The sequence below is a fragment of the Schistocerca gregaria genome, chromosome 2 (assembly GCF_023897955.1).
Source record: "Schistocerca gregaria isolate iqSchGreg1 chromosome 2, iqSchGreg1.2, whole genome shotgun sequence".
NCBI lineage: Eukaryota > Metazoa > Arthropoda > Insecta > Orthoptera > Acrididae > Schistocerca > Schistocerca gregaria.
In genome coordinates, this window is record NC_064921.1 from 545762744 (window position 1) to 545775513 (window position 12770).

The window sequence follows — 12770 nt, forward strand, 5'->3', positions numbered from 1 at the left end:
CAAGAATAACACTCCACAGTGACTGACTTGCAAAAACAAGAGTTTTGAGTACTGTTACCTTCCAGGGGGTGTTCTTGAAATTTAGACTTCTTAAAATGCTATTGTTACACCTTTATAAGCCTTTTTAAGTGTGAATACAACATTTATTTACATTGCTTCAACCACTGCAGAAGTTCTGTCCTACCATATCTCAAAATTTGTGGATCTAAGTTTTTTTTTTTTATTTGGAGCTAATGGTACTGTCACAAATCAAGCACTGGCATAGTGACTACATTTTATTAAAATGACAAATTCAAAAAGCTGTGTTTGGTCACTGACAGTTATTCTTGTAATGCTCATGTTGTCTGGATGTATTCAGAACTTCAGTACAATTGCTTTTGTATCACAGAACATAATCTTCTTGAGCAATCAATGATTATAATTAGACGATAGAAAAAGCAGCTCATGAGCCAACTAGTGGCTGGGCACATTGGCCCATGACAGCAGTGATGAAATTTCCTGACCACTTGGTAACTGTCATCCATGGAGGATTTCCATCTTTGGCAGTCTCACCTCCATAAATGGTCACCTTATTTAGTTTTGCTAAACTTGGCACCTAAGTATGGAGATGGGTTTTGGCTATGGTATGTTCAGGAGTGACCTCATCAGGTAACGGCTTTTTCTACACATTGGCTATAATTGTCTGCACCTGACTGGGATGCATAGCTGACTTCTTGTGTTGTTTTAGTCATTTAAAACTCATCATCTTTCTCTGCATAAGTGTACAAAGTGTCCCAGACATCCACAGTGGAAACACACTTGAGTGTTGTCCTCTGTCCTCCAAATGTCTGTTGTTCTGCAGCCATTATACCTGATGGAGGAGATGGTTGTGCCTGTGTTGGTCGGGTGCTGGGTTGTCGTTTAACAGCCATGGCCTAAGTCTGAGTTGGTTGATTGCATTCTTCCTGGCATGTTCAACTGGTGGCAAAGATTGGTGCAACAGATGGGTACCCCTTCTCTTCAACGTTCTCTATTACCTTCTGACATAAAGGGATGGCATTCACGACTTATCTTTTGTTTGCTTGGTCTGACAATTCTCACAGTTGAGTCGATCATATTTCTTTTGTCCAACTCTTTTCTATTGCTTTTCCTTGATGTGCTGGCACCACCTGGAACTCCTCGGTTTTTGTGACGTCCTTTACGCATCTTCTGTGACTCCTTTCACCAAGTATGTTACTCAGTTGGCTTCTGTCATATTCGGATTCACAATGTGGCATAGGGCCAAAACATTCGGTATATAAGACGTATCATTTCCACATGGAGCTGGACTCTGTTTTCCAAGTGTTATTCTGCTATATGGACTTGATGCTGATTGTCACCAATTGTTTTCTTTAGTTTGGCCTGGAATTTGTCCCAGCTATTGAGCTTTCCTTCATTGCGCTCGAACCACTGTTAGGCTATGCCATTAAAGTCACCATACACATTTGCCAAACACATCATGTCATCCCACTTTTTCTGTCTGGTGACTAAGTGAAATCCTTCCAGTCATTTTGATGGGTCCTGACTACCATCTCCAGAAAAGGCTGTTGGGTGCCAGATGTGCAGCTGACTTCTTGTAGTTTTGAAATCCATTGGTTTCCTGACTATACGGACCTGGGGAATGATGTACTCCTTGTATTCTGGTACTAGTCCATGTATGCGATGGCCTTTACATTGTCTAATTGAAGCGACTTTGATATACATGTTTTGGAGTACTTGGCATATACACACACACACACACACACACACAGAATATTTCAGATCACATGAACATTACTGAGGTAAGAAATTTCAAGAACTATACAAAAAAGATAAATACTAAATAAAAAATAATTGCTAGTGGCTGGGTTTGGCATGGTAATCAGTACACACCACCCAGTGATGCTAACCTCTACATTATATTACATGCAGCACAACTCACAGCAGTATTTCTGGGCAACTCTGAATTCACAAAGAATGTTCTAAATTTGAGAGAGAAATGCCATGTTTTCAAATAGAAGTGGAAAAGCTTCTTTGTGGCACACTTCTTTTACTGTGTATAAAAGTTCCTAGTAGCAGTTCAGGGCCTTGTTCCAAACAATATTATTTATATTACTGTAGACCTTTTTAGTCTTCTTTATCTGATTTTAAATTTCATCTGCTTCTTCTTCTTCTTCTTCTTCTTCTTCTTCTTCTTCTTCTTCTTAATTAAGCAGTGATTGACTCTATGACCACATAGCTTTTGGTTCACATGGCCCTACGAAACCTGCAGAGTTAAATTACAGAATTTGCAGACAGAGCATTCAAAGAAATCAAGAAGAGTTTGCCAGTTCTTATTGAAGATTATCAAGTTAATAGTTACCGTGACACACACAAAAGACTACATTCATAGTCTTACTCTTAACAACTCTCATAATTACATTTATTAAACAAGTACATTTGTTAACAGAATCTTCTGTCGGTTCTTGGTAGAACAACATTATAATAAATGAAAAGCACCAGTTTGCTTTTGTAGAACAAAGTACAACTGTTTCAATTATTTTGAATGAGACCACCATTTTTAGTAAAAAGGATAATCTGCTTTGTACAAAAATGAGAATTACATTGTGCAACAAGCATAGCACAAACAAATTTTTTGTGGAACTAAATCTACACACACACAATTGTGTTGTAGGACTCCATAAAGGAGTGTGTCTAAGTGGATGCCAAATTAGTTAATTTTAATAGTATTACACAATTTGTAATGGTAGTATAAAAATTTTAATTTACCCACGGTTATATGCATTTCATGTTTAGTTCTAAAATTTATGTGTGTTAACACGCAATATGGACATAAGAACGTTGGTGGAAACAACCCCATTTCAAGCAATTTGGACGCTACGTTATCTTCATTTGAAGCTAAGATTTTTCATACCTGAGTATTGCCAAATCAAGCCAATGAACAAGCAGTATGTGCATATAATATAAAGAAGTGATATTTTTAAAGCCGCTCTACTTTGCTTCAACTTAACTTGGTAACACGAATTGTAAAATTTTTACGTTAAGAAGAATGTTTAAAATTTTCAATTCTGTTAAAACTTTACTATAGCATGAAACACTGGTATTATTTTATAATTACTGATGTTTATTATATAGTAAGCACTTATCCACCTTGACATTCTTGAGACAGACGATGCTTCACATTATTGCATAATGATAAAGTTCGATCCCAAGGAACAGATGTTTCAAACGATTCTGCAACTACATTGTATTCTAGCCCAAGATCCTGTAAAAGAATTTTAGGATTAGTGGAGGAGCTTGTTTTATTGCCAATATTGGTGAAGAACAATGAATAAGGCAACGTTTTTTGGTCCCATTTACAAACTTTACTTACTCGGATATAGGCTATCACAAACGTTAACATGTATCCTCTTTCACCATTCTTTTCTCCTGCAGGTACTCCTCCAAAATGATCTGCTATTTCATATATTCTTTTCTCTTGGGCTTCAACAGTTTTTCTGTCTCCTGTAAATAATTTTAAATAAAATGTGCAACATGTAAAAATTCAGCATATTTATGCTGCATGAGGTTACATCACACTATACCTGAATCTTTACAGTTGAAGATGATGGTTTTTAAGGAATACATTACATAAATGCAATAATGGATTACAAAATTTGTGAAATAATCTGGAGATAGTGTATAACAATGAATTTAAGTCCACAGAGGGATTCAGTTTAAATATTTAATCACTGACCATTTTCTGACATACTAAGAAAATGAACATAAACAATGAGACAGCTGCACTACCTTAGTCAAAGCATTTTGTTACAATTAATAATTCTCATTTCTTAAACCAGAACATAACAATGTTTACAACAGAAGAGCCTATTCATGTTTTGTACATCTTACCGGTAGAGTTACAAGTTTTCATAGGTAACTGTAATTTGGACAGTAGGATTCTGTTGCAAGGTTAGATACAACGGTAAGATTATTTCTACTACTGATCAGCTTTCAAAGAGAAGATGTAGGAAATTAGTTAAATGAAAGCTTAAAATTATTTACTGAAATGAGTATAATAGTGAACCAAACAAGCAAAATCTCAGTCTACAACTATTTATCATGAAAAGCAAGAGATTCTTGTAAAACTAAATAAAAACACTGTGGATGATTAAAAAATCAAAGACAATTTCGTTACATTGGAAACTTTTTTTTTTGCCTTGCATATAAAGGGTTAATGAACATCTAGAACAAAGATGAAACAGGGGAAGGAGAGTTGAACTGAAATATTTTAGTGGAACAACAAAATAAAGGAACATTGTGCAGTAATACCTAAAATGACTTACCTGGATAAGTTATTTTAGTACTATAAAAACCATCACAGAACAGCCATGTACTAAATGCATTAACAAGCAAATTGTATGTGGTCAATAGCAGATTTAAATCATTTATATTCATTTTACATGACTGATGAGGATGATGAGAAACAATAACCAGCTATATGGGTTAGGAATTACAGTTCATCAGAAATATGAATTAGACATAGTAATTACCACCACCACCACTACTAACACAAGAGTATCATAATTAATGTTGTAGACTCAATGAAGTGCAGTTTTTGACAGGCCATCTGCACATTCTGCACAGTTATACGTGACACTCCTCTAGTGTACATTAATCAGGATACTACTGTTATATTATTCTAGCAACTTCACAGTTTTATTTGTGACAGGCTTTTATACACCAAACAGTATCTTGGGCATACAAGATATCTACCTCTGCCCTCAACAAATGTTGCTATGCTAACCAATGAAGCAGAAGTGCACACTAAAAAGGCATGCATTAAATCTCCATGGTTATTACATAAACAATTAAAACACAATTCCAGGATTCTGCTTACCCTCAAACAACAGTGTAGCAACACACAGAGTATCTAAATCAAATCCTTTTATTTTAGTGATGTAAAGTTTCTTCAGACCCTCAAGCAACAGTCCCATATACCCTGTAGGCTGCCTTAATGACTGACCAAATTTAAATTGTTCATTATCCATTAGGCGGACAGAAGCAGGCTGGCACCGCTAGAAAAAAGTAAAATTGCTCATTAGTGTCAGGTTACGTGCATAGGCAGCAACAAATTGACATTAAAAATGCGTTCATATAATTCCAATATTACAAGTCTAAGGGAAGAAAACTAAATCTCAAAACCTTAGCTAGTTTGCTCTCTTAATTCAAGAGTTGCTCTCACTGTTACTACTATTGTTTCTAAATAGTAATATGCAGGTTATGCATGTACGTTAAATATATGGCTAAGCAGATCAAAAAAGTTTTTTTAGTATATCCACATATGTGAATGTAAGAACTTAAGATACAAGTGGCACAGGGAATGAAAAATATCATTCTAATTTAAAAAGATAACATAGTAGTTGTTCAATACACAATGCAATACATTTTTTCCTTGGTCAACTTCAGTTTAAAAAATTCTGAATTTGCTGTTGGACATCTTGGAATATTCTTACTTCAGCCTCTACAGTACCATGAAATTACGATAGGTGGCAGCGCTAAACATAGCCTTCAAAAAGGCCTCTGCAACGTAGATGTGTTGCCAGCAGAGTGCTCCCATTGTTTCTTTTGGCAGAAAGCCAGACCATCACAGATATTCACAGGCACTTGCAGAATGTCTACGGAGACTTGGCAGTGAAGCAACAAGGTTGTGTAAACCTGTCTGATCTCCCTCACGCCAGCAAGCCGCACACAGGTGTACTAACCTCACGATATTGACAAAAATGCAAATTAACTTCTCCGTAACAATGAAAAGCTTCACACAATTCTGCACACCTGAGAGGAGATCACAAAACTTCACTGGACTGTTCTTCCTCATTCACTCTACAGCCTGGATCTCATACCTTCTGACTTCCATGGGTTTGACCCAATGAAGGATGCACTTTCCAGGCAGCAGTACATGGATGATGTAGAGGTTATTGATACAGCAAGACGTTGGCTCTGATGTCAACCAGAAGAGTGGTAGGTTGCAGACTTTTAGGCCCCCCCAGTAAGGTGGCATATAAGGTCATTGGATTGAATGGAGATTTATTGAACAATAGGGTTTTGTAGCCGAAAGAATGAAGAATAATATGGCATATTTGAATCCTGAATAAAACCAACCTGCTTTAAGGGGAAAAAAGAAATAAATAAAAAAAGGTGTTGCATTACTCACTGAATGCCCCCTTGTACAAACAGAACAATAATCGTAATAAAAGTAATCTGTTTGAAAGTGAACATATGAAGAGTGAAAATTTGCTACTGGGTAACATTTAACACCATGTGACTCCACCATGTGCATTGTGGCCTGAGCTGTTGGAGCTGGTAGTCATGTGTGTGTGAGGTGTGCTTACTTATGTAAATGCATGGTGTGTGTTTCTCTTTTTCTGATGAAGGCTGTGGCCTAAAGCTTATGTGTAAGTGTCTTAATTGTGCCAGACTGAAACTTAACATTTCGTCTTTACAGTAAGTAGCAATCTAATTTTTCCTGCATTGTTAATATTCCTACCTGGAGTTTCCATTGCTTCATAATAATAATAGTTAGTTAGTTGGTTGCGTGTTCCATTGATCAATCGCATGGTATGGTAGCCGTTATAATGTGGAACATGTCAAGTGCACAAGAAATGCACATATGAAACAAGATTTTTTAATATATATAATAAAATACGGAGTTAAGGATTAATATTTCTATTATTTACCCCATTCCCTTAAATGGCACAAAAGGCATGCACTGTATTTATAGATTTATTTATTTCTATTCAAGAATTCATCTATGGTATAGAAGGAGTTGTCACGGAGATATGATAGCAATTTATTTTTGAAGCTATTACTGCTGTCTGTGAGACATTTTATTTCATCTGGTAATTTGGTGAGGATTTTTATAGCGCCATATTTTACCCCTTTCTGTACCAAAGATAGGTTGAGTAAAGGATAGTTTAAGTGTTTCTTTTTTCTGGTATTATAATCATGAATGTCACTGTTGTTTTTAAACTGGTCCATGTTGTTGCGAACAAATTTAATTAGTGAGTAAATGTACTGTGAGGCTGTTGTAAGAATTCCCAATCTTTTGAAAATATGCCTACAATATGTGAGACTATGAACTCCACACATTATGCTAACCACTTTCTTTTGAGCAGTGAATACTTTTTGTCTAAATGTTGAGTTACCCCAAAATATTATTCCATATGACATCAGACAGTGAAAGTATGCAAAGTATGTGAGCTTACTAATTTTTTACATCCAAAAAATTGGCAATTATTCTGATTGCAAAAGTTACTGAACCTAGTCACTTTAGAAGATCCAAAATTTGAATTTTTCAATTAAGATTCTCACCTTTGTGTAGACCCAAAAACTTAGTATGCTCTACCCTGTCTACTGACTTCTGTTGATGTGTTATATTTATCAAAGGAACTGTACTTTTTGCAGCAGAAAATTGGATGTACTGTGTTTTTTCAAAGTTTAGAACAAGCCCATTTGCAGAAAACCAATTAATGACTTTTCCAAAGACCTTATTTGTATCATTTTCAACTGGAGTTTCTTTTATCGGATTAATAAGGGTGCCTGTATCATCAGCAAACAGTGTCAGTTCAGCTTCCAGTTTCAGATGGGAAGAGAGGTCGTTCACATATATCAAGAACAGAAGGGGTCCCATGATTGAACCCTGTGGAACACCTATGTAAGTTCATCCGAGTTAGATGAAGTGGCAAATTTATTTAAAGTCACTTGACCCATGTAAGGAAACTTTTTGCTTCCTGTTATGTATTTATACCATAGAACTGTAATTTCTGTAACATAATGTCATGGTTCACACAATCAAATGCTTTGGACAAGTCACAGAAAATTCCTATTGGTGACATTTTACTATTTAAAGACTCTACTACATGGACAGTGAAATTGTATATTGCTGTCTCAGTGGGGCAGCATTTTTGAAATCCGAACTGCTGAGATGTCTAACCACTTGATTACATTACTTTCTCGAAGCTTTTTGTAAATGCTGTAAGCAAGGATACTGGCAGATAATTATTGACATCTGTTGTGTCCCCCTTTTTGTAGAGCGGCCTCACAATGGCTGTCTGGGAAAATACCTTGAGTTAGAGATGCATTACATATGTGACTCAGAACATCCGCTGTAATCGCTCCACATTGTTTCACTATTGTATTGAAGATGTCATCTACTCCAACACAAAACAGCAGCAGCAGCAGCAGCAGCAGCAGCAGCAGCAGCAGCAGCAACAACAACAACAACAACAACAACAACACAATTTGAGCCTAATTTAAAACTTTTTTTGAATAGTTTATTTCATTCCTCTTCATACAAAATGTTTTAATAAACATGTATTTGCTAGCCCCATTGAGTTTTCATTACTCTTTATTTTTATGTAATGTTCTTCATTTTACTTTTCTTGCACTGTTACTAAATACTGTGTGTCTCACATTCCTTAGACAGTTGTCAGTGTCACCTTCAACATTTCATGACAAACAACAAATTCAAGTATTAAATTATTTTAGTATTATCTATATTTTGGATTAATCAATTACAGATTTGATATGGAGCATTATATCTGAAACAAGGAAATATTCAAACAAGCTAATTTTTAATTAAGAGCTGTTTTTTAGTTCAGTTTGTGATTAATATTGGCAACTTCCCTCACCTGCAATGCAATTTCCCTCATGCACGCTACACCAGATTCAAAATCTGGGAACACAATAGAGCCATATCTCTTGCACTCTGGGAGAGGTCTTATCTTAATTACAACTTCAGTGATGACACCAAGAGTTCCTGAAATACAATAAAATGTATGTCAAGTCCATTATCAAAGACACAAACAGAAAAATGCATTCATAATCTCTTTCTAAAAGAAATTAGATGACTCTTTAAATCACAGATATTTCTCTTCAGATGCCATTTATTTACCTGGATAATATTAGAAGACATTGCTTAATAACTGTGTTGTTTCCTGTACTGTGCAAAAATGAGTAACTGAACCATATTTCGTAATTATATTTCAGCTTGGTCCCAAACTAAGTTTTGGAAAACATTGAAGGAACATAGATATTTTACATTACTACTAAGACTATTCTCTTTAAAAGTACTTAACTGTTACAAATATTGTGCATAGAAGTTAATATTTGAAGTAGGATAAAGTTCTTCTCAAATTAAAAAAAAAAGGGTAATGTCAGCTGAACACTGCTCTCTTAAAAATTATTTTTAATCATCAGAGTGACATTTTCTGTGAGTTGTGATGCAGCTGACCTTGCTTCAGCGATTATCTTGCTTCAATATCTCATGCTAGCAGCTCTGATTACTAGAGGAACTCTGGGGCAGCTAGTTTTAAAAGGTTGAGCTCGGTGGCACCATGGAAAGAGTGAGACTGGAAAGTGAGTACTTCATTGCAGAAAGATGAAATGGAGTCACAATGCAACTAGCCCTACACCATAGGCTGTGTGTTGTGTCCTCTGTGGACTGGCGGTCATATGTACGTGGGTTGGGTACTACCAGGTTTGAAAAAGTACACAGTGTCTCAACGCGTGTCATCCTGGGTCAATTCGAAATGTGGATCATGCTTTTGGCAAATACAGTTGCTGTTTACTTTTGAATGGAGGCACTGCTCCAGATGTGGAATGCTGTCAGCTTTTGATGGGCTTCAAAGTGTAGGCATATGAAAATGGAATTACAAAACTAGTGATGAATGATGCAGTCAGAGTTTTATTGTTGGTAAGCATTATTCTCCTCTAAATATACATGTTAAAGTAAAACAGTAAGAAGTTTGCCATCCTTGATACAAAGATTTTGTTTGTGTTCATGTAGTCAAGCGATGGAAAGACCTTTCCTTACGTTTAAGGAGTGTGGTGTACCAAGTGGTACAGGTTCTGTACATTTATTTTTAATTTTGGTAGCTGATTTTGTTTGTTAACCCATCCAGCTACATCTCTTGTTAAGCACTAAACTTTCTTGGTAGCTTAAATTTGTTGCCTGAAACCTACTAATTACGTTAAGTCCTGGTGGTTTCAAGGTTGAAAATATTTTACTCACCTTGCCTGGTTGTTATTAAGTGCTTAACAAATACTATGTTGCTGGAGCCGTTACCATGTGCTGAAGTTAAATTACTAAAATCGATATAAGGCCACACTTACAGCCACATGTGGTTTGTATAGGTGATGCAAGTCGAGTGCCCGATCTGGAGTAAATGCTGCCATGCAAATCGGGTTCCATTTGGAAACAAGTCAATTTCACATACTGCAAAGGGACTTGGGACTTGTCTACTTGCCATTTCATTTTTAAATGCTTTAAATTTACTGTTAAGTTTTGGATACCTCTTTTGAATTTGATGTAAACTTTCAAATAAAGGATTGTTTGTTTAATTCAAGAAACCTTTGAAAACTGAAAGTTTTAGATGTTTGATGTTTATTTACTTAATGTAAAGTTTACTTAAAAATTTTGGATGTTTGTTTCATTGCAAAGCTTATGCAAATTCAAATTTAAACTCTCGCGGTTTGGTAATGAAAGCCATTAATGCATTACTTTAAGTATAAAAGATTTTAGCATGATGTAATTCTGAAATTAGCAGTCTGTTGTATGTAGTACCATAAATAAGTTCTTTCAAAATAATGGTTAAATATTTTTTGTGCCAACACCTCTCCTACTCCGCAAGCTTGGAATTGCCTGTTTGGTCCTGGACTGTTTTAAACATTGTTTGAACTTAAATTTTTAAAATTATGGGACTATTCTATTAGATCTTTTCTTTGAAGAACATAAGAAGACATTCAACAATGACTTCGTTAAAGTCATTAAATGATGCCCCATTTCATAGTGAAGAAAGAATCAACAAAAGTGTGTATAGTCACTGACACGAAGAAACATTAAAATGATCAACAACATCTGGAATACTGAAATATTACTTGTTAATATGGCTTGCAAACTTATGTCATAATGTAAACAGTTTAAGAGTATAACTTACCAAATAGAAGAGGCAGTGAGTCACTGTCTGACACAAAAATGAGAGTGAAAACATTGCTATATTTCAGATGAACCTTTTTTGTGTGTACATGGACACTAAATAAATAAAAAAAAATCCTCTGAAAACCAACAAAGTTTTCAGTTTGTTCACATGCTAGTTGCCAACTTAACAGACCCTCTACTTTGTGAGTTGTTATTTACATAAAATATTAATTTTTGTTTGCAGGGAGTATTTATGTGAAAGGGACAAAGTATGTGACCACAGCAGTGACTAGTTGAAAGAGTTTGAAAGTGGAACACACTGCCACTCATGAATATATAAAAACCTTAGTCCACCTGGCTCAGGATTGTTGCATTGTTAGCTGCAGAGGTAGAAGATGTGCTTTGTGTTGGTGTTGCACATTTTCTAGATTTTTGAGTGAGTTAATCTCAGTGTTGTTCTTTGGCGTATCAGTGTAGAAGTTGGTACAGAGTCAAAAATACATGCAGTTCACACTTTTCCTTACATATAAAAGCTGACTTCAGAATTTTCCTTTGTGTGAAACTGCATGTGCAAGACTCATGTGCCAATTTAAAATTGTATGTCAAGTCACTTCTGCATAATGTTTCACTGATTGTATCAATACCCATTTGTACTGCAGTAAATGTGAAATTTCAGACATCTGCGAGTGCCATGATAAACTCCTACTGTTGTAATCAATTGTTGGCTTAAGCTTACTGTGGTGTTTTAAAATTTTTGGGAAGTGTAGACCTCTCTTCATTCAAAACAATCATTCTCTAATTTATTGTGTAATTATGTGAGAAACAGATAATTTTTGGACACTTAAAAAACTATATTTTCATAAATGACTGATATGAGTGTGTCTGGATAACTTATTTCACAGCAAACCAGCTTTTTGTGATTCACAGTTACTGGCAAATAATATAGCCCCCAAATTTCATTGTATAACACAAAAAAGTATATTTTTGAGAATTTTTGGAATTTACCATTGTCCTGCACATAATTTGTAGTAAATCAGTGTTTGTGATTTATTTACTGTAACAAATATTCTAACAAACATATTGTGTTACATCTAGTTTTCCCTTACAGAGGAGTTTACCGGTATGTTATCTATATTTATCATAAATTAATTCTATTTTAGAGTTTGCTAATAATTATAACTAACCTTAAAAACTTTAGGGAAATTAGTATTTTTAACCATATGTTTTTCTGTGGCCATAACAGAACTCTTGTTTTGTATATTTACTTCAATTCTTGTACAGAATTAGCAATTTTGTTAGCTCCATAGACATAAGAGATAATCAGCAGACTTTGTTTAAAGTTATTTGTTCACAGTCATGTTAAGCATTGCACCAGCCAAAATGCGCATTGTGAATTCTGTTCTCAAACATGGAAGTAGTTGGTTCACATTTGTAAGCAGCTGGAAACCGCAATAACTCCTGTAAAATGACTGGCAGCTGCTGTGAATTAGTGTGTTGGAAGAGCTCCTGAGAGCCTTGTACCTCTAGTACCAGTAAAAAAGGTACCTCAAGTACTATCCTTTCCTACATCTCCTCTGCAGAAAGTACGGAATCTGTCATTATTCATCCACTTGACTGTGAGTGGTGTTTCAGTGGTAGATCTACACACCGTGTACCGTATGAATGGCGACCATGGAGGATGCAGGACGTTGTACCCAATCTCCTACCTAACGGGTTTGAGGCGGTATCTTTCACTGAGACTGAGTCAATGGGACTCACTTCACCTATTTTGGAGAAACCTGTTTTTCTGTGTCAAAAGGAGGCAAACACAAAAGGG

At 35.5% G+C, this 12770-nt stretch overlaps 1 protein-coding gene across 1 annotated transcript in view; it reads right to left on the bottom strand.

Moving 5' to 3' along the window:
• LOC126331792 (alkyldihydroxyacetonephosphate synthase) overlaps positions 1–12770 on the bottom strand; it is a 245753-nt gene that overhangs the window by 24755 nt on the left and 208228 nt on the right. The window contains exons 8-11 of the mRNA XM_049996521.1: positions 8667–8794; positions 4877–5054; positions 3371–3501; positions 3148–3262 (exon numbers count right to left, since the gene is read on the bottom strand). Coding sequence (XP_049852478.1) covers positions 3148–3262; positions 3371–3501; positions 4877–5054; positions 8667–8794 — 552 coding nt within the window. The remainder of the gene's footprint in view (positions 1–3147; positions 3263–3370; positions 3502–4876; positions 5055–8666; positions 8795–12770) is intronic.